At 49.3% G+C, this 22,899-nt stretch overlaps 1 protein-coding gene across 2 annotated transcripts in view; it reads left to right on the top strand.

The window, feature by feature from the left end:
• Nucleotides 1–22,899, top strand: part of ptprn2 (protein tyrosine phosphatase receptor type N2) — a 1,583,832-nt gene that overhangs the window by 1,503,734 nt on the left and 57,199 nt on the right. For both annotated transcript variants that reach the window (XM_072508225.1, XM_072508226.1), the window contains exon 17: nt 21,028–21,105. In XM_072508225.1, the coding sequence (XP_072364326.1) occupies nt 21,028–21,105 (78 nt within the window). The remainder of the gene's footprint in view (nt 1–21,027; nt 21,106–22,899) is intronic.

The following is a 22,899-nucleotide window of genomic DNA, read 5'->3' as shown; positions in this document are numbered from 1 at the left end:
GTAGTATGCTGACTTTGATGTAATAAGCAGGAATTTAAAAAAACAGGTGAAACCTAATGACAACGGATGGTTCTATCTTTAGGCCTATATTCTCATTTCCCTTCTGATCCCCGTATTTCTTCCGCTGCCATTGCTGGTCCCAGCGCCATTTACTGCTGTGCTTCTAGACAATTATAATTGCTGCTATAATCACTCCCAAACATGAAAGAACCAGATACCCCTGCAGATTATCTATTTTCTTTTTAAACAGCCACCAGTTAGTTACTGCATGCAAAATTGTTCTGCTCACATCCAAAGATTTAAAACTATCTTTCTACCCCAGCCTTTCCTTCACCATCCTCCCCAAGGCTGTTGAAACTCTTGTTCTGGTCACTTCCAGGCTAGGCTGCTACAACATTCCTCACACCAGATTCATCCTAAATGAACTTGTGCTCACCCACCAGCGCCCTATCCTCCGCTGTCTCACTATTCCGTCACCCACCTGTGACCTCTACTATTTCCCCAACCCTCTGTAGATTACATTGAAAGTCCTAAATTCTCTTAAATACCTTTGGGCTTATCGGTTAATTTCTGGACCTCCTCCAGCATTGTGTCCCAGCTCACTCCCCTTGGTTAGCTGTTTCCGGCTTCTGTCCCCCCCCACCTGCCTTATGGCAGGTCCCAAAGCAAACTCAACTCTACTCCTGGGCATTCTTTCCTCACCATCCCCCCGCTTCCCACCTCAGCATCTTTATCTCCACCGTCCAAACTTCTCAACACCTTCCTCTTCGACCACGCCTTCAATTATTTCCACCAAACCCTTCTCACACTATCGTTCAATATTAATCTGAAGTGCCTTGGGACATTCACAACATTAAAGGTGCTTTTTAAATGTAAGCCCTTGGCAACTTTATTCTACTTTTTCCTCTTTTCTCCTAAAGGCACCCTTGTTGAAGTTCTAACAGAGCTATCGCTAATAGGTACTTCCACAACTGCCAACGCTTCATGAGCAAATCTAGGCAAATGTGGCAGCCTGTTCACCCGTGTAGGGCATCACATCCAAGCCTTGTTTGGCTCCCACAGAAAGTATACACTTAGTCTACTGGGTAGCAATCCTGAGGTCAGCAGTAGGGATGTTTGCTGTCAATTGCAATTCACAAGTTTTCCTCTACTGAAGCAGTCTGTGCCTGCGAGCAGCAAGACGTGGGTAAAATTCAAGCTTAGCCTCATCACCCAGGAGGAAAAGCAAGGGGAAATAAGGATACTGGTCCGAATTGATCTTCAATACCTTAAAATTGAACATCCATAAAAACTGGGAAATATGAATACTGGTCTGAACTGTTTTTTCCTTCTGGGCAGTGACAGGTAAAATTCATGCCTTGCAAATGCCAGGCAAGGACCATCTTCAACAAGAGAGAATCCAACCATCTCCTCTTGCCATTCAACAACATTACCATTGCAGAATCCCCCCACCATCAACATCCTGTGGGTTACCATTGCCCAGAACTTAACTGGACCAGACATATTAACATTGTGGCTACAAAAGCAGTTCAGAGGCTCGGAACTCTATGGCGAGTAACTCGCCTCCTGAATTCCCAAAGCCTGTCCTCCTTCGACAAGGAACAAGTCAGGAGTACGATGCAATTAGGTATGGGCAGTAACTGCTGGCCTTGTCAGCAATGTCCACATCCCCGGATGGTTTTTCCTTGCCCAGTTTCGAGGGTAGTGTTACTGTTAACCAAGCCAAGAAGTCAAAACTGGGCAAGGGGTTGTCCGGATGGGGCAGGGATTGGAGGTGGGGCTGGATGGGGGGAGCACTGGGAATGTTGCAGCGGTGGCTTTACGTTCATCTGGCTAAGGCCAGTCGGGAATTGTAAATTCTGTCCTGGATAGACCACATCCATTTCTCGATCTACTGCACTTAAGAGTGTGCCAGATATTTCTGCACAGTGAATCAGAAGATAATTGATATGTAATTTGCAGGACTAACCAGTCCCTCGTGCAGTAAGAGCCCATTGAGTCTAACACTCCCTTCTCTGAACTGTGAATACAATCAGCTGCTTTTGTAATGTGTATTGGTCAAAGACGTATAAAAGCAGTGCCAATAAAGGAAGTGCAGTATTACGCCTACACTGTAATTTTCATCTGGTGATTGCTAGTTCATGAAATACTATCTGCAGTGCCACTAAATTTCAAAAATCTACAACTACGGTTAAACAGAGGCTTCTGTAGAATTAGGTTGGTTGAAGGGTTTCAGTGGACATCTGTGATCAGAGCCCAGACTTGTGACAAGAGCACGGGTGTAAAAACTTGACACTCCGGTTGGGCGAGAAGCCCAACCTACTGTCGAGGATATACAAATAAAAGATGTGAAAATGCAGTAAATCATTTAGAGAGAAGAACAAATTCGCTTTTCATCAGGTGTCCACAAAGGCAAACGAAATGGAGTCAAGGAAAAGTGGTGCTGGGTTAAATAGGATAGGACGAAGCTGAAATCATGGCAAGAGAATTTGAATTGCTTGTGCATTTTTGTGGGAAATTTAGAGACAGGTGGTTCTGTTTAAGAGTCACGCCCAGATCACTAACCTGTCTCTCTTTCAGTCGCTGACTATCCTGTGTATGTCCAGCATTTTGGACTAGTCGGCATCTGAAAGAAAAAGATGGGTTGACATTTCAGGTGGTATATCTTTTATACTGCAGCCTTTTAAAAAGTAAAATAAAAACAGAGAGAGACAATAGAGGCGGGAGCTGGAATGGCCTGCTGATTCATCTATCTGGAAGAAATTGCCCTTAGAATTGCGTTAAAATATGGCTTTGCTATTTTTTTATAATCAAGCTGTACAGATACAGTATGAAGTGTAAAGACGACTCTATCCCTGTCTTTGTTAAACAATATGTAAGAACCCAAAAGCAATATTTATTCAGCTTGATGCAAGTCAGGGAAGAAAGACTTGTAATTACAACATCAGGAGAAGCACGGCGCAGAACAAAATTGTGATAATTACATCTGTCACATTTACACTCGGTCATTATTGAAGTGTAGAGAAATCAGCCATTGGTGAATAAAGGGTAATCTTTCCTGCTGAATGGTAGGGTGGTTTCAGTAAATGGAAAGCGGCAGTCCTTACTGGGAGAGTGGCACCAAGAAATCGTCAAATGCATTAATGGCTTAGTTTGCTTTTGAACTCTTGAGTGTGGGATCCGAGGTATGAGTAACATGCTACCATTTGCGTTTAGGAGACCACAGCTGATTAAAGCAATAAATGAATGTTTCAAAAAGATTAAGTAATAAGCTACATTGACTACTTAATCTGGGCAACAGTTTACACTTTATCAGCTCTCATGTGTTTCCAAACATATATCTCAGTAAAACGTGATTTTTTTTTCTGGCCTTCAGAGAATTTCATTGTTAGAATATATACTTTTGCATTCCAGTGTTTCATAATTAATAATGTAATATGCTAGATTACTCAGGGGAAAGGTATTATAGAGCTTTGTGGCTGACTCATTAACAGCTAGCTGGTTTGACAAACGTTGCTTTTTTTCTATTTAGAAGTACCGTTTTCTTCCATTTATTTCCTACTAAAATTGAATGAAATATATTTGTATTTCTTTGTACTCATTTTGTCAATATCTATTTACATCCAATTTCTTGCCAATTTAATGAGCAGGCGCCATAATGTTAAAAAAACAATGAACAATCAGATCCGAAGGAAAGTGCAGAATTTGCGCAGCATTTACCTGAGGCTCGATTCAGTGGCCCCTGGGTGCCGGGACGAAGTCATTGATATTCGAGAGAGGCTACGCGTGAGATTCGCGACGCTCAAAACGTGTCACGAGATTCACTGGACTCTCGAAATGCGGTGTGATCTGGATCCCGCTCAGGCTGAGCTCGCCCAATTCCCCCGGGACTCGAGATTCACTGGCCTCGCCAGAGAGGCCTCAACTCTGCCCCGTTTGGTACTGGTTCACAAAGTCACGTGATGGCATTTTGAGGGGTTTCGTTGGGGAGTTGAGGCTACTGGTTGGATGGGCACTGAGCAGTCTGGCACCCTGGCACCTGGACACCGTGGCACTGAGAACCTGGCACCCTAGAAATGCCACCCTGGAACTGCCAGGGTGCCCATATGGCACTACTGGGCTGGCAGGAGTACTGCCAGGCTGGCAGTGCCCAGGTGCCAAGGTCGGTTCGGGAGGGACCTTGCTCATTAGAGGGATAGGGGGGGGGGGCTCGAGGACCACGGAAGAGGTACTTTGGGTGAAGTGGGGATGTCCTGAGAGCGTGGTGAGGGTGCAGAGGGGGGGGGGTCAAAAGATTGGAGCTGCTTTTAAAAATGGTGCCCCAATCCGTAAGTCAACTTAAAGAGTGGCCTTGATGAGGAGTTCCTCAGCCACCCCACCACAACCATGGACCCCCTCCTCCCACTGCACCTAACTTAATTATGGGGTCCTCGAGTACCCCCTCACCCCACCTCATAAGAGGAAAGCACTCCCGGGGCCGATCCTTGGGATGGGTAACATGACACCTGGGAACCTTGGCACTGCCAGTCTGGCACCCTGGAAGTGCCCACCCAGCCTGGTAGTGCCACCTGAGATTCAAGAGTGGTACTGCCAAAGTGCCAGGCTGGCAGTGCCAAGGTACCTGGTTGTCAGTGGGAGTGGGAGGGTACCACCCTGCCCATAGCCCGACCACCCAGGAGTCTCTAATGACCTGAGGCACCCCCCCCCCCCCCCCCCCCCCGCCCAGGTGCTATTGCGCCTGGTCCATGTTTGTGGAAAGCAGTGATAAATGGCGACATGTCATGAGCTCCCAGGCAAAGCCTTCAGCTCCTGGGCCCCTGGAGAATTTGGCGCTGGCATATTTAAATGAGCCTAATGGCTCACTTAAGTATGTTAATCGGGACTTTGTCCAGTGAGCGTCATGAATCGCGCGAGAGGCCTCTCGCGAGCTTCAATGGCCTCGCCACAACACCAAGTCGGGTGCTACAAGGGCATTAAATCGTACCCAATATCTTTCACACCAAGTATTTGTTTTATGCACCGTTTGCATGTGTTCTTGATACAGATACAGGCAAAATCCATCCCTGTATATGGTTAGCAATTGGTGTGTCCTGAAAAGGGAGGAACATAAAAAGAGGTTGCTTATTATTCCAATATTCCAGCCACATCAAAGAGTCAAATGTTGGCTCTCGTCTTCTGTTAGTATTGAATATAAGAGACGTAGCCTGCCCTCCCTCTCACCAACTTCACTCCCAACGGGTGACACAATACTTTCAAGATTAGTTTCAGACAATTAGGGCACATGGTGCATATCCTCTTTGAGTTCTTCTTGTACCCTTCATTTGCATTCTTCCGGTTCCATTTTGCTTCTGCGTCAGGAACGTAAGTTGCCGTCACTCTACCTGACTGGTGTCCGGGCTAGCGGTGTTGCTCCTCATGCACTCAGCCCTTGGGCATTTTGCACCAGACATGTACAGTCTGACCTTCTTAGTGACTGTGATGAGGTGACCCACCAATTGGAGCAGCCTTCCAGATCAGCTTGACTTGCCTGTCATCGTATTTTGACCTTGCCAGCATTTGACTGGCGTTGATTTAAAATGGGCCCCTCTTTTAATCTGCCCTGTTAAGCAGGTTAATTTAACGAAAATAAAAGGCATGCAGCAGTGACTCATTTTATTTTAGCTGTTGTTAATTCCAAGCTCTCTTGACAACAAAAGGCTGTTTTACGCAATGTTGATCTTATATCCCATTAATCCCAGGGGGTTCTGGAGGTCCAAATTTCGATAGGGCATAACAGAAATACCTCTCTTTACTAAAATCCAAATATTTAATCATTTTGGGGCAGATTTAGTTGAACCAGCTGCTGTAATGTTCCTGATTCCTGCGAGGATTCTGATACTCCCACCATTTAAATTGTTTTTCTTTTCTTTTTAATTCTTTTTCTTGCTATAGTGAAAATTGTGATTTTATTAGGGGGCGGGGAGGCTGTGCAGTCGCTATGGTGAATGGAAAGCTGTAATCCAGGGCGAAAAGAGGCTGATTGCTGATTTATCCGATGGCATTTAGAAAGAAGCCTGACTAACACCTACATCATGAAATGTGCTGGATTTTATTAAATTCATAAGCGAAGAAGGCAGAAGCAGAGAGAGAGAGAGAAAAATAAATACATTGCCAGCCACATTCCCCAAACCCCAGAGAATCTTAATGCAAGGTTACAGTTTAATTACGCTGTGAAAAATTACAGCTCTGTACAAAAGGCTGTCATTAGGAATGTGCTCCATGTTGCTAGGATATTAGGAGAACGTGCTGTCTCCCTTTATATTTCTTCCTTTTTTCTGTGTGTTGTAATTGCTGACTGTGTACCATTCAAGTGACAATCAGATTTGCACAAGGAGTTTGTGACTTCTCTTTGTCCATTTTGCAGAGATTTACACTGGAAATTCATTGTGTGACTGTCGGAACTTCTAGCCAAGTCAAAATTGCTACCATCGGCTTGCTGAATTTTATGTGACCTGGATAGGAGTGCGACAGGAAAACGCACAGCGGAATATAGGAAGCATGAAGGCTGCAGAATGGAGTCTTTTATAAACTCAAACTTATTATGACCTTTTCTAGATGTATAAAGGAGTCACAAGGAACTTAATTATTCACCTTGGTTAAAGACGTAAAATGCATTTTCCTTGATGGTGCTTGAAGCTTGCAGTTAATAGGCTGTAGCGCACAAAGACTCCGAGAGACGAATAGAGTGAAGTCGATGAGGCTTTATTAAGCGTGACTGTTCCCCCGCAGTTCAGTAGTAGACTGCCTGCGGGGGAGGACTCCTGGTACTTATACTCCGCCTTCAGGGCGGAGCTAGAGGTCAACGTCCAACCAGGACCCGGGATCTGTCAGCCAATGACATCACGGCTTCACAGTCCCACATGACCCCTAATGCATACTACCACATTCACCCCTTATTAAAAATGAACCCGGCGGGGTGATGCTTCGCATGGTGGTAAGGGTTTACAAGGCTGGTCCTGGGAGGAAAACTTTCGCATGTTATTACAGTATGTACAAGGTTTTTTTTTTGTTTCGAACTATTTACAGTAATCGTCAGGAAAAAAAGACAAAATGTTCTCGTTAAAAGTCCACATATTGTAGTGTTGGATCGACACCACGAGTCGGTCGGGCGGTCTGGTCGTCCGTGCCGATCGCCTCAGCCCCGGTGGTGGTGGTGGTGCTTGTTCCGGTGTTGTCGTCTCCGGGAGCCTTACGGTTTCAGCTTGGGCTTCACTCCTGGTCGGGCCTGGGAGGAGGACCGATCCTCCTGGGAAGGGGGCGGTTGCGGGGTGCGGCGGTGGCAGGAAGGGGGTGATTGGTGTCGGGGGGGTGTGTGTGTTGCTGGCGGGCGCCAGATCTCGCAGGGAGACCGTGTCCTGTCGCCCGTCGGGGTACTCCACGTAAGCGTACTGCGGGTTCGCGTGAAGGAGGTGAACCCTTTCGACCAACGGGTCCGACTTGTGCGCCCGCACATGTTTTCGGAGCAAGCTGGGTCCTTGGGCCGCCAGCCAGGTCGGCAGCGACGTTCCAGAGGAGGACTTCCTGGGGAAGACAAGGAGGCGCTCATGAGGCGTTTGGTTAGTGCTAGTACAGAGAAGTGACCGGATGGAGTGGAGGGCGTCCGGGAGGACCTCCTGCCACCGTGAAACTGGGAGGTCCCTGGACCGTAGGGCCAGTAGGATGGTCTTCCAGACCGTGCCGTTCTCCCTCTCTACTTGCCCGTTCCCCCGGCGGTTGTAGCTGGTCGTCCTGCTCGAGGCTATACCGTTGCTGAGCAGGAACTGGCGCAGCTCGTCACTCATGAAAGAGGACCCCCTGTCGCTGTGGATGTATGCGGGGCAACCGAACAGTGTGAATATGGTGTTCAGGGCTTTAATGACTGTGGCCGCGGTCATGTCAGAGCAGGGGATGGCGATTTGGAAGCGGGAGTACTCGTCCACCACATTAAGGAAGTATATGTTGCGGTCGGTGGAGGGGAGGGGTCCTTTGAAATCCAGACTAAGGCGTTCAAAGGGGCGGGAAGCCTTAATCAGGTGCGCACCATCCGGCCTGAAAAAATGCGGTTTGCACTCTGCGCAGATGTGGCAGTTCCTTATGACTGTACGGACCTCCTCTAAAGAGTATGGGAGGTTGCGGGACTTAATAAAGTGGTAGAACCGAGTGACCCCCGGGTGGCAGAGGTCCTCGTGGAGGGTTTGGAGGCGGTTAATTTGTGCGTTGGCACATGTGCCGCGGGATAGGGCATCAGACGGCTCGTTCAGCTTTCCGGGACGATACAAGATCTCGTAGTTGAAGGTGGAGAGCTCGATCCTCCACCTTAAGATCTTGTCGTTTTTGATTTTGCCCCGCTGTGCATTATCGAACATGAAGGCTACCGACCGTTGGTCCGTGAGGAGAGTGAATCTCCTGCCGGCCAGGTAATGCCTCCAATGTCGCACCGCTTCCACTATGGCTTGGGCTTCCTTTTCCACTGAGGAGTGGCGGATTTCTGAAGCGTGGAGGGTTCGGGAGAAAAAGGCCACGGGTCTGCCCGCTTGGTTAAGGGTGGCCGCTAGAGCTACGTCGGAGGCGTCGCTCTCGACCTGGAAGGGGAGGGACTCGTCGATGGCGCGCATCGTGGCCTTTGCGATATCCGCTTTGATGCGGCTGAAGGCCTGGCAAGCCTCTGTCGACAGAGGGAAGGTCGTGGTCTGTATTAGGGGGCGGGCCTTGTCTGCGTACTGGGGGACCCACTGGGCGTAGTATGAAAAGACCCCAGGCAGCGTTTTAGGGCTTTTGAGCAGTGCAGGAGGGGAAATTCCATGAGGGCGCGCATACGTTCGGGGTCGGGGCCTATTATCCCATTGCGCACTACGTAGCCCAGGATGGCTAGCCGGTTTGTGCTAAAAACGCACTTGTCCTCGTTGTACGTGAGGTTCAAGGCTTTAGCGGTCTGGAGGAATTTTTGGAGGTTGGCGTCGTGGTCCTGCTGATCGTGGCCGCAGATGGTTACATTGTCGAGATACGGGAACGTGGCCCGTAACCCGTGTTGATCAACCATTCGGTCCATCTCTCGTTGGAAGACCGAGACCCCGTTTGTGACGCCAAATGGGACCCTTAGGAAATGGTATAATCGCCCGTCTGCCTCGAAGGCTGTGTACGTGCGGTCACTTGGGCGGATGGGGAGCTGATGCTAGGCAGACTTGAGGTCCACGGTGGAGAAGACCTTATATTGGGCAATCCGATTGACCATGTCGGATATGCGGGGGAGAGGGTACGCGTCTAGTTGTGTGTACCTGTTGATGGTCTGGCTATAGTCTATGACCATCCTTTGCTTCTCCCCTGTCTTTACTACTACCACCTGTGCTCTCCAGGGACTATTGCTGGCCTGGATTATGCCTTCCTTTAGTAGCCGCTGGACTTCGGACCGAATGAAGGTCCGGTCCTGGGCGCTATACCGTCTGCTCCTAGTGGCGACGGGTTTGCAATCCGGGGTGAGGTTTGCAAACAAGGATGGGGGTTGCACCTTGAGGGTTGCAAGGCCGCAGATAGTGAGTGGGGGTATTGGGCCGCCGAATTTGAAGGTTAGGCTCTGTAGATTGCACTGGAAGTCTAATCCCAGTAATGTGGGGGCGCAGAGTTGGGGAAGGACGTAGAGCCTGTAGTTTTTGAACTCCCTCCCTTGCACCGTTAGGGTAACTATGCAGAAGCCTTTGATCTGTACGGAGTGGGATCCTGCAGCTAGGGAAATCTTTTGTGCGCTGGGACGGATGGTCAAAGAACAGCGTCTTACCGTGTCGGGGTGGATAAAGCTCTCCGTGCTCCCGGAGTCGACCAGGCATGGTGTCTCGTGCCCGTTTATCAGCACCATTGTCGTCGTCGTCTGGAGCGTCCGGGGCCGTGCTTGGTCCAGCGTCATTGAAGCCAGACGTGGTTGTAATGGTTGAGCGTCTTCTTCGAACCCCGTGGAGCCGTCGACACTGGGGTCCGTTGTTGCCGTCCAAGATGGCGTCGGGGGTGAACAAGATGGCTGCCCCCATGCATCGCACATGGCTGGGGGTCACAAGATGGCGGCGCCCTTCCTCCCCTCGTGGTGGCCGGGACCCAAAATGGTGGCGGCTGCGGGTCGCACATGGGGCACTGGGGGGGTTGGGAGCGTTAGGAACGCGCAGGGCTCCCTCTTCTCTGGGGACAGCGGTGGCCGGGACCCAAAGTGGTAGCGCCGGCGAGTCATACATGGGGCGCGGGGGGGGGGGGGTTGGGGAGCGTAAAAGGCGTGCAGGGCTCCCTGTTCTCCGGGGAGAGCGGTGGTCGGGACCCAGAGTGGTAGCGCCGGCGGGTCATACATGGGGCGCTGGGGGGGTTGGGGAGCGTAAACGGCATGCAGGGCTCCCTGTTCTCCCGGGACAGCGGCGACCTCGCGGGGCCGGCACACAGCCGCGAAATGGTCCTTTTTCCCACAGCTCTTACAGATCGCTGCGCGGGCCGGGCAGCGCTGCCGGGGGTGTTTCGCCTGGCCGCAGAAATAGCAGCGGGCTCCCCCGGTGCGACTTGGCGTTTGAACCGCGCAAGCCTGTGGGGTGTCCAGGGGGGGGGGGGGGGTTTGTCGCGACGGGTGCGTACGGAGCCCAATGGGCTGCCGCGCGGTCGGGGCCGTAGGCGCGGGTATTTCGCGCGGCCACGTCTAGGGAGGCTGCTAGGGCCCGTGCCTCTGAGAGTCCTAGCGACTCTTTTTCTAGAAGTCTTTGGCGGATTTGGGAGGAGTTCATACCTGCCACAAAAGCATCGCGCATTAACATGTCCGTGTGTTCATTTGCGTTCACCGGCGGGCAGCTGCAGGCCCGTCCCAAAATTAGTAGCGCGGCGTAGAATTCATCTATCGATTCTCCGGGACTTTGCCGTCTCGTTGCGAGTTGATAGCGAGCGTAGATCTGGTTTACTGGGCGAACATAGAGACTTTTTAGTGCTGCGAACGCCGTCTGGCAATCCTCTGTGTCTTCGATGAGGGAGAAAATCTCCGTGCTTAACCTCGAGTGCAGGACCTGTAGTTTTTGGTCTTTTGTGACCCGGCCGGTGGCCGTTCTGAGGTTGGCCTCGAAACAAGTCTGCCAGTGCTTGAAAGCTGCTGCCGCGTTCACTGCATGGGGGCTGATCCTCAGGCATTCCGGGATGATCCTGAGCTCCATAGTCCTTTAGTCACGCTTAATAAATTGTAGCGCACAAAGACTCCGAGAGACGAATAGAGTGAAGTCGATGAGGCTTTATTAAGCGTGACTGTTCCCCCGCAGTTCAGTAGTAGACTGCCTGCGGGGGTGGACTCCTGGTACTTATACTCCGCCCAGAGGTCAACGTCCAACAAGGACCCGGGATCTGTCAGCCAATGACATCACGGCTTCACAGTCCCACATGACCCCTAATGCATACTACCACATAGGCAAATCTAAAAAGCAAGAACATTCTTCTAACTCCTTAATTATGTCACCGGATTGGAGAACTATTAAAATATGAATTTAATTTAAGGGCCAATGTCTGACCCTTGAGATTAGATTGCATTCTTAGAAGTGGCTTCTACCTATTTGTTTTTGCTTCTAAAACAACCTTTTACTGCATTGGCGGAGATTAACTGTGACTGCTGAGTTTTTCTTATGTCAGAGGTTGTGAGTGCAGATGCCACATTGACCATACCTGGTGACATACATGCCAAAAAAAAGGTTTAATGGTTCAGGACTTTGACATCATGCCGCAAGCCTATTGACAAATGTTCTATACCCCACTGCTGAAAAATTCACTGCGTGCTGAATATTTCCAACACAATCAGAGCGCCAAAGGGAAAATTAAATTGTGGGGTCATCTGCAACGATTTACCTCCCCTCGCCCCACCACAGACAACGGATCAGAGGAAAATGATGACGCGCAGTTAAACATCCTACCTGCCATTCAGCTGTTACCAATGCATTTGTTTGCTCTCCTAAGGCAGCAACAACAAGAACAACACTGTATTTCGATAGTGCCTTTAACATAATAGAATGTCCCAAGTGCCTTCAGAAGAGACATAAAAGAAGCTTTTACACCGCAGGGCAAGAGTTATAGCTGGGGGAAGGGCAATTATGATGCCATTAGACGTGACTTGGGGGGGATAAGGTGGAGAAGTAGGCTGCAAGTGTTGGGCACAATGGATAAGTGGAGCTTGTTCAAGGATCAGCTACTGCGTGTTCTTGATAAGTATGTACCGGTCAGGCAGGGAGGAAGACGTCGAGCGAGGGAACCGTGGTTTACCAAAGAAGTGGAATCTCTTGTTAAGAGGAAGAAGGAGGACTATGTGAAGATGAGGTGTGAAGTTTCAGTTGGGGCGATGGATAGTTACAAGGTAGCGAGGAAGGATCTAAAGAGAGAGCTAAGACGAGCAAGGAGGGGACATGAGAAGTATTTGGCAGGTAGGATCAAGGAAAACCCAAAAGCTTTCTATAGGTATGTCAGGAATAAGCGAATGACTAGGGAAAGAGTAGGACCAGTCAAGGGCAGGGATGGGAAGTTGTGTGTGGAGTCTGAAGAGATAGGCGAGATATAAATGAATATTTTTCGTCAGTATTCATTCAGGAAAAAGATAATGTTGTCGAGGAGAATGCTGAGACCCAGGCTAATAGAATAGATGGCATTGAGGTACGTAGGGAAGAGGTGTTGGCAATTCTGGACAGGCTGAAAATAGATAAGTCCCCGGGTCCTGATGGGATTTATCCTAGGATTCTCTGGGAGGCCAGGGAAGAGATTGCTGGACCTTTGGCTTTGATTTTTATGTCATCATTGACTACAGGAATAGTGCCAGAGGACTGGAGGATAGCAAATGTGGTCCCTTTGTTCATAAAGGGGAGCAGAGACAACCCCGGCAACTATAGACCGGTGAGCCTCACGTCTGTAGTGGGTAAAGTCTTGGAGGGGATTATAAGAGACAAGATTTTTAATCATCTAGATAGGAATAATATGATCAGGGATAGTCAGCATGGCTTTGTGAAGGGTAGGTCATGCCTCACAAACCTTATCGAGTTCTTTGAGAAGGTGACTGAACAGGTAGACGAGGGTAGAGCAGTTGATGTGGTGTATATGGATTTCAGCAAAGCGTTTGATAAGGTTCCCCACGGTAGGCTATTGCAGAAAATACGGAGGCTGGGGATTGAGGGTGATTTAGAGATGTGGATCAGAAATTGGCTAGCTGAAAGAAGACAGAGGGTGGTGGTTGATGGGAAATGTTCAGAATGGAGTTCAGTTACAAGTGGAGTACCACAAGGATCTGTTCTGGGGCCGTTGCTGTTTGTCATTTTTATCAATGACCTAGAGGAAGGCGCAGAAGGGTGGGTGAGTAAATTTGCAGACGATATGAGGAAATCTTATGAGGAAAGGCTGATGGACTTGAGGTTGTTTTCGTTGGAGAGAAGAAGGTTAAGAGGAGACTTAATAGAGGCATACAAAATGATCAGGGGGTTAGATAGGGTGGACAGTGAGAGCCTTCTCCCGCGGATGGAAATGGCTGGCACGAGGGGACATAGCTTTAAACTGAGGGGTAATAGATATAGGACAGAGGTCAGAGGTAGGTTCTTTACGCAAAGAGTAGTGAGGCCGTGGAATGCCCTACCTGCAACAGTAGTGAACTCGCCAACATTGAGGGCATTTAAAAGTTTATTGGATAAACATATGGATGATAATGGCATAGTGTAGGTTAGATGGCTTTTGTTTCGGTGCAACATCGTGGGCCGAAGGGCCTGTATTGCGCTGTATCGTTCTTTGTTCTATGTTCTAAGGGTCCTGCGATGGTGGTGAAATGGAGTGAAATCTTCCTTTATTCTTTTTTTGTGGAATGTTAGTGTCGCTGATAAGACCAGTAATTTTGCCCATCTCTAATTGTCCTTGAACTGAGTGGCTTGCTAGGCCATTTTAGAAGGCAGTGAAGAATCAACCACATTGCTGTGGGTCTGGAGTCACATGGAGGCCAGACCAGGTAACGACGGCAGATTTCCTTCCCTGATGGACATTAGTGAACCAGATGGGTTTTTATGACAATCGACCATGATTTCATGGTCACCATTACTGAGACGAGCTTTCAATTCCAAACTAATGTTGTGGTGGGATATGCACCCCGATCACCAGGGAATTATCCTGGGTCTCTGGAGTACTACTAGTCAAGGCCACCATCACCCCCAAATGGCATTATATATTCAGGCAAAGTGTAGACAATTATAGATGGTTCCACTTCATTTTGGAACCTTGACTAGACCTTCAGCATAAGCCTTGTCCATGTGGATGAATGGCAAATACACCCACGACCAGGAGCTCGCGCTCCTCCCAAGCACAGGGGAATGGATGTAGGAAAAATGGCCCTGATTACTTTGACCCGGTCTGTGACATTCTTGGGATGAACTTGAGCATCAAAAGAAAAAGAAAGACGTGAATTATTACAACCTGCTGGTAATATTAAGAAAATATTTTCATATCTTTAGTTAAAAAAGCAGTAAGTTCATTTGGTTTGCTTTACTCAATTATTTTTGTTTCCGGTGCTAGAATATATTTTCAATATGATGTATTTGTCATCGGTTAGCTTTGCTGTTCAACCACTAGCTAGGATGGAGTTGCGTCTTTTTGAAATGAATCACTCTAAGGGAATTGGTGAGTTAGCAATGCCTTCCAGTGCATACCCTCCACTCTGCGGTGTCAGATTCACCAATAAAATCAATATAAAATTTTACAGCAGTTGTCCTGCCATCAGGAGCAGTGAGGAAAGACTCAATGTGGCAAATGAAAGCTGAAAGAATGACATTTTCTCCGTTTACTAACATTAGCGAAAAGGTTGCAGCACTTCCATTCACATCTTAAACACATGTCATAATTGCCAAAATTAATAACCCTTTCAGCCTTTAAATGTAAATTTTGATGCATGCGTTTCGCAAGGCAAAGCAGGGAGTGCGGAATCTTTCACTACTATTGACTGGAATCCATTAAATCTCTATTTAGCGTCACAGGCTGTTCGTGTTAATGGAAGAAGTACAATTTCATTATCACATTTTAAGGCATGTTTTTTAATTTGATATCAGTGGGTGACGTTAGCTTCATCAGTCATGCGCAATCTAGTATTCAGGTGCTGCTATAAAGCGCTGTTATCATACTTTACTGTGTGTCACACAAGAGATGTCTCATTCCCTCAAGTTAATAATGGACATAGCCTTGAAAATTATTTGAATGCGTTCTACTTCCTGTTTTAAAAGACGTTGGATATCTGATGCAGTTCAGTCATTTATCGGCCGCATCAAAAAATAGACCCACGTAGATCTCCTTCCAATTTCCAGAAGTGCAATTGCTCTATAGCTCCATGGTTTGAGCTCTGCTACATTGAAAAGTATACAAAAGGGCCAGCGGTGTAAATAATTGATGTAAGATGTAAAGATTTGAGTGAGTTGGGGAGCATGAGATTGTGCCCCTTTTCTACAAGAAAAGGTTTGGCAACAAATATTTTTGTCTCTATTCCTGGCTGGCTTCTGCTAATGTCTCAAGGATCCAAAACACACAAAGCTCGGGATTTATGATACACAATACCTACATAGGAATGGGGTGAGTATGACATGGGAAGGGAGGGGGACTACAACATGTAACTGAGTAATATATGGGTTGAATGCATATGTGTTATATATGTTTTAATGCGACAAAAATTGCTGCAATAAAGAAATGGGAAACATCTCTCCCATCAGTGTTGGTGAACTTGACCTCCCTGCTGACATGGCCTCGTATCAATGCAGAAATGCAACTCTAGTTGTGTCAAGGTCTACTGATTGATAAATAATCCTATCAATAAGCTGAAAAGAATCCCCACTCAACACTCTAATACTGCTGCATATTTCTTTGCATCTTGTATCCCTTGGGAGCACATTAAAACTGCTTTTCCCATGTGCCCCAGTTGTTAATTATGCATCCAGTTTAATTTTTTCATCTGCATTCCACTTTCATTACTGATTACGGAACTCTATCGCTCTTAGAATATTTGCTTACAAAAGATTTGTCTTGCAGCTTGAAAATTTGGGCAGACACATTTACGACTAGGGAAGTGCTGTTAGAATCAACTATCCGTACTGTGTCCATCTTGGCTCTGTGGGTTTCACGATCGCCTCTGAGTTGGAAAGGTTTTGCTTTAAGGCCCTCTGCCAGGACTTGAAATCAAAATCTAGACTGGAAGCTTCAGTGCAGCACTGAGGGAGCACTGCACGGCAGAGGTGCCATACTTCAGAAGAAAGATTAAACCAAGGTCCCGTCTGTCCTCTCGGGTGGGCGTAGGCAGTCTCATCAGTATCTCAAAGAAATACTGGGCAGCAAGGTGGCTCAGTGGTTAGCACTGCCTCAGAGCCGCCAGCGACCCGGGTTCAATTCCGGTCACTGTCTGTGTGGAGCTTGTATGTTCTCCCCGTGTCTGCGTGGGTTTCCTCCTTGTGATGAATGATATCTGTATACATATGTACCTTTAATGCGTAGGCCCCTTTAAGACCGGGTTTGGAACCCTGGGAGACTCCGCCCCCAGGAAGCTGTATATAAGGTTACGTTCAGGAGGCAGCGTTCAGTGAGCACACTTCTCGGCAGCTGTCTGGTTTTCTGCTTATTAAAGCCTTTGTATTATCAAATTCCTCTCCTGAGTCATAATTGAGGGTATCTCAATTTAATAACCAGACAGCATCATGATGGACAGCGGTCTAAAGCCGGAGAAGCTCAATTTGGACGCTCGGTCGCCGGAAGCCACTGAAATTTTTAAATACTGGCTCCGGTGCTTTGAGGCCTATCTGAATTTCTCAGAGACTGAAGTTGACGGACCTCGCAAGTTGAGCTTACTACATGCCCGGGTGGGCCACCGACTGTCCTTCGTGATCGAGAAAGCTACGACGTACGAAACGGCGGTCAAAATCCTACAGAAGCGCTTCGTAAAGCCGATAAATGAGGTACACGCCAGACATTTGCTCTCGACCTGCCGCCAGCGCTCTGGGGAAACGCTAGATGAATACTTGGAGAGAATCACCGCACTCGCCAGGAACTGCGACCAGAAAGAGGTGATGGCAGAAGTCCACATGAACTTACATATTCATGATGCTTTTGTGTCCGGTATCCGATCCACGTACATCCGGCAGCGGCTCCTAGAAGACGGAGCAAAGGACCTCCAAGGCACAGTAATGCTCGCCTCTTCCCTGGAAGCGGCCCACCATAATCTCTGCACGTACTCCGCGGACCTTGCGAACCCCTCTCGATCCCCTCCAGACTTGGCCTCGCTTCAGGCCTGCGCCACGCGGCGACCCGTTGACACCGGGGGCCCCCAATGCTATTTCTGTGGGCAAGGCCAGCACACACGCCAGCGTTGCCCGGCCCGCTCCGCTATCTGCGGCGAATGCAGAAAGAAGGGGCGCTTCGTGAAGGTCTGCCTGGCTGGGCCCAAAGGCCAGAAACAAAAGTCTCATCGGGCCCAGAATTCGAACTCCCGGGACCACAGGCCCCGCAACGCGGCCACGCTGCGGCCAGCCACGCCTACTTCCGATGTGTCATCGGCCTCGTGTGAGTCATGGGGGCGGCCAACTTGACGGCGGCCATCTTCAAAACCCAAAACGTGCGACCGACGGCGACGGGCATTTTGCAAGTCTGATTCAACCGAGGACTCTGATTGCCCGCAACTAGGAGCATCACGCTCGATCAATCTCGTCCGAAGCACAATGATGCAGGTTCAAATCAACGGCCGCGGCACCCCCTGCCTTTTTGACTCCGGGAGCACGGAGAGTTTTATCCATCCAGACACGGTAAGACGCTGCTCCCTGCGCACCTATCCCGCCTCCCAAACTATCGCCCTCGCATCTGGGTCTCATTCGGTCCAAGTCACGGGGTATTGTGTCGCGAACCTCGCTATCCAAGGCGTTAAATACGTCCGTTTTAAACTTTATGCCCTCCCTCACCTCTGCGCCCCCCTGCTGCTCGGTCTGGACTTTCAGTGCAGCCACCGAAGCCTGACCCTGAAGTTCGGCGGACCCCTGCCCCCGCTCACGGTATGTAACCTGGCGACACTCAAAGTTGCACCACCCCCCCCTCTTCGCGAACCTCACCCCCAATTTTAAGCCCGTCGCCACCAGGAGTCGGCGGTACAGTGCCCAAGACATGACTTTCATCAAGTCAGAGGTTCAGCGGCTACTAAAAGAAGGGGTCATCGAGGCTAGCAACAGCCCTTGGAGGGCACAAGTACTGGTAGTCCGCTCCAGGGAAACCTGAGAAAGTTCCTCCAGACCGCCCGGGCCCTCAATCTGACAGACGATAAAGAGAAATGCGTGTTCCACACAACCCGGCTAGCCATCCTCAGCTACATCGTGGAAAACGGGGTCCTAGGGCCAGACCCCGACCGCATGCACCACCTTAAGGAACTTCCCCTCCCCCGTAGCCTCAAGGCAGTCAAACGGTGCCTGGAGCTCTTTTCCTATTATGCCCAGTGGGTCCCCAGGTATGCGGACAAAGCCCGTCCACTCATTAAGACCACGGTTTTCCTCCTGGCTGAGGCTCAGTCGGCCTTCCGTCGTATCAAGGCCAATATCATCAAGGCCGCCATGCATGCGGTGGACAAAACCATTCCCTTGGCCAGACGTCGCCCTGGCCGCTACCCTCAACCAGGCGGGCAGACCGGTAGCGTTCTTCTCCCGAAACCTCACCGCCTCGGAAATTCGACACTCTGCCGTCGAGAAGGAGGCACAAGCCATAGTGGAGGCCGTGCGGCACTGGAGGCGCTACCTAGCCGGTAGGAGGTTCGCCCTCGTCAACGACGAACAATCAGTCGCCTTTATGTTCGATAACGCACAACGGGGCAAAATAAAGAATGATAAAATTCTGAGGTGGAGGATCGAACTCTCCACCTACACGTACGATATTACATATCTTCCGGGGAAGCTCAACAAGTCCCCAGATGCCCTGTCCCGCGGCACATGCACCAACGCGCAGAAAGACCGTCTGCGGGCCATCCACGATGACCTCTGCCACCCGGGTGTCACCCGGCTTGCCCATTTCATCAAGTCCCGCAACCTACCTCACTCCACCGAGGAGGTCAAGGCCATGACCAAGGCTTGCCAGATCTGTGCGGAGTGCAAACCGCACTTCTAGCGACCAGACAAGGCTCACCTGGTAAAGGCCTCTGGACCCTTTGAGCGACTAAGCGTGGACTTGAAAGTGCCCCTCCCGTCCACCAACTGCAACACCTACTCCCTCACTGTCATCGACGAATTCTCCCGCTTCCCATTCGCTGACCCCTACCCCAATATGACCTCGGCCTCTGTAATCAAGGCACTGCACAGCATCTTCACCCTGTTTGGTTTCCCCGCTTATATCCACAGTGACCGGGGTACACCGTTCATTAGCGATGAGCTGCGTCAGTATCTGCTCAACAAGGGCATCGCCTCGAGCTGAATGACCAGCTATAACCCGCGGGGAAACGGGCAGGTGGAGAGGGAGAACACAACAGTTTGGAAGGCTGTTCTTCTAGCCCTATGGTCAAGAAGTCTCCCAATCGCCCGCTGGCAGGTGGTCCTACCCGATGCCCTACACTCCATTAGGTCGCTCCTCTGTACGGGTCTCGCTTCCACGTTGGCTGACGACTCCGGGACCAGTTCTACTCCGGTCGAACCATAAGACAGATCCACTGGTCGAGAGGGTCCAACTATTACACGCAAACCCTCAATACGCCTACGTCGAGCACCCCAACGGCAGGCAGGACACCGTTTCCCTGCGGGCCCTGGCACCCGCTGGCTCGACCACCGACGCACCCCTTCCACCGATGCTCCCCTCCCCGCACCGGCGGTCAACTCCAACAGCGCCCCCCCCCATAGCGCCCCTTTCCCTCCAGCCAGCGCCAGCACCAATCACCCTAGTCACCCCGGATAACACCCCTGCTCCAACGCGGGCAAAGGCTCAGACAACCGTGCTCCTGGATATACCACCACCGAGGATGACCGTATCCGCTGCACCACCGCCGGAGCTGAGAAGGTCAACATGGGCAATCAGACCACCCAAAAGACTGAACTTGTAATTCCACTTCACCCCAGCGGTCTATGCGTTTTTTTTAAACGGGGTGAATGTGATGAATGATATCTGTATACATATGTACCTTTAATGCGTAGGCCCCTTTACCGGGTTTGGAACCCTGGGGGACTCTGTCTACGGCGCCGCCCCCAGGAAGCTGTATATAAGGTTACGTTCAGTAGGCAGCGTGCAGTGAGCACACTTCTCGACAGTTGTCTGGTTTTCTGCTTGTTAAAGCCTTTGTATTATCAAACTCTTCTGAGTCATAATTGAGGGTATCTCACTCCTGATGCACTGGTTTCCTCCCACAGTCCAGGGATGTGCGGATTAGGTGGATTTGCGATGCTAAATTGCCCTTTAGGGTCCAGGGATGTGCAGGTTAGGTTATGCAGTTACTGGGATATAGCAGGGTAGATGGGTGAGTGGACATGTGTAGGGTGCTCTTTCGAAGGATCGGTGCATTTCGGTGGGCCAAATAGCCTGCTTCTGCACTGTAAGGATACAATGATTCTAAAAGCTGGGAAGCTCTACCAAGTGTCCTCTTCAATATTTTATACCCTCAACCAACACCTACAAACACATACCCTGGCAATTAACACATTGCTGTGCAAAACATGGCTTCTGCATTTCCTATGTTACAGCAGTGGTTGCATTTTAAAAGCACTTAATTGTTTGCACAGTGCATGGGGACATCCTCAGGTCCTGAAAAGTGTGATATAAACGGAGGCCTTTTATTTTATTTTATTGCACAAGTCTTTAATTCTTCTTCCTAACTTCTTAATTTTTAACTTTGTTGTGTGGTGTTGAATCCAACCTCTCAATGCGATCAATTTGCCCTTGAACATGACTGTGGACTGCAGAAGTGAATGTGCCAAACTATAATGAACTGTATTGTGATGATGAATTACACCATTAGCAAGTACATAAACCTCCAGGATAACCCCGTACCTCTCATTTTGCTGCATCTAGATGGACCATGACCCCAGGAACCCCGCATACATTGCTGCTCAAGGCCCACTTCCTGCCACAGTCGCAGATTTCTGGCAGGTAAGAGATCTGTCCGAGCTGCATTTATATTCCACGAGAGAAATTTGAAAGAGCTGGAGGAATAGAAATTTGGTAAAATGCTGCACTTGTCGGGCCAAGTTTTTTCTGATAGTTTACCTTGGTTATAGTTTCACTTATGATCGTTGTACATTTCTCAATCTGCCGTTGGTTTGAAGATGAATCACAAAGCATGTGTGAAATTCTTGATCAATGCTGAGTTCTCCCCCGTGACAGACCTGCTCGCTTCATAAGAAACCCGAGTACCAGTAAATTAACTCTCACAACGGAACTTAACCTAGTTAAGCTCTGCTTTGTTGGATGACTGCAGTGTTGGAATGTAGAAATGATCAGGAAAATTGTATTTGAGTTCTCAGTTCTAGTACGGTACAGAACAGCCGTGCATACACAATGGGCCGAACGGCCTCCTTTGGTGCAATATTATCTGTGGTTATGTCATGTGACCACAAGCTGGTTTAGCTCAGTGGGCTAGACAGCTGTTTGTGATGCAGAACAAGGCCAGCAGCACGGGTTCAATTTCCGTACCAACTTACCCGAACAGGCGCCGGAATGTGGTGATTAGGGGCTTATCACAGTAACTTCATACTTGTGACAATAAAAGGTTATTATTATTATGAGAAAACAAGGAGCAACGTAGGAATTGTGGGCGGGATTCTCCCATCCCGCGGCAGAGTGTTCACGCCGTCATAAACGCCATCGCATTTTACGACGGCGTGAATGGGTCGCTGCCAGGAGTAATTCTGGCCCCTACAGGGGGCCAGCAGGGCGCTGGAGCGGCCGTAGAGGCCACTCAGCCCCTCAAGCCTGCTCCGCCATTCAATATGATCATGACTGATCCTCTCTCAACGCCCCACTCCTGCTCTCTCCCCATACCCCTTGACGCCTCCAAGGACTCCGAAAGAGTAGTGCCTACTGGTGGAACTGCGAGAATCGGTTTATGCAACGCATTGGTTACAGTTGGCTGGTGTGACTTAGCACTACGGCACCCTGCACTGACCATGAATTCCACCATCCTTGCCACAAGTAATTTGCACAGTCAACTCAGTAATTAGAGTGGAATTCACACGTAGCGAAATTCCCCCGTGGGCCTGATGTAGCGAATTGACTGTACGGAAGGGCGCTTTGTACAAATGCATTTCCTGCAGGCAAGTGGAGAGAGGTCAGTGATAGCAGACAAATCCATCATGCTCCCTATCAATAACGAAACGAAAACACCTCAGATTCTGAGGAAAGATACACAGCACAGTCGATTAATTATTCAGTGCACCACAAATAGTAACCCTCTCCTCTCAACAACTTAATCCTGCAGATGGTGGCTTACAACAACTTAAGTGACACCTCTGGCGTAATTAAACATCCCAAGGGGCTTCTCAGAGGTATTTTAAAATAAAGCACCCAAGCCACGTTGGATACGAGGTCAGATGGGCACACGAAGAGTTAGATTTTAAGGAGCACCTGAAGGAAGGAAAGAGAGGTCGAGGTGGAGGGGTTGAGGGAGGGAATTCCCTCGGGGCCCAGTAGCTCTGCGCTTGCGGAATTCTGTAGCTCGGTCTCCAAAATGACTCCCCATTCACTGTGCAGCATCTTAATCCCAGCTCCATACTTTCTGAAGAGGGATTTGGCTTCTCCACAATCTCCCCACTCAGCATTTCTAAGCTTTCGCCATCCTTCTCCCTCATCCTTCCCCCTACTCTTTTCCTTTCCTCCCTTTCAGATTCCTAACTCCCTCATCCCACCTGCTTTTCTTCTTCCCTCGTCTCTACCTTTAATCTTTCC

This window comes from Scyliorhinus torazame, chromosome 6, assembly GCF_047496885.1.
Source record: "Scyliorhinus torazame isolate Kashiwa2021f chromosome 6, sScyTor2.1, whole genome shotgun sequence".
Lineage (NCBI taxonomy): Eukaryota > Metazoa > Chordata > Chondrichthyes > Carcharhiniformes > Scyliorhinidae > Scyliorhinus > Scyliorhinus torazame.
Note: the sequence above shows the minus strand (reverse complement) of the source record. Positions and strands in the feature narration are given on the sequence as shown.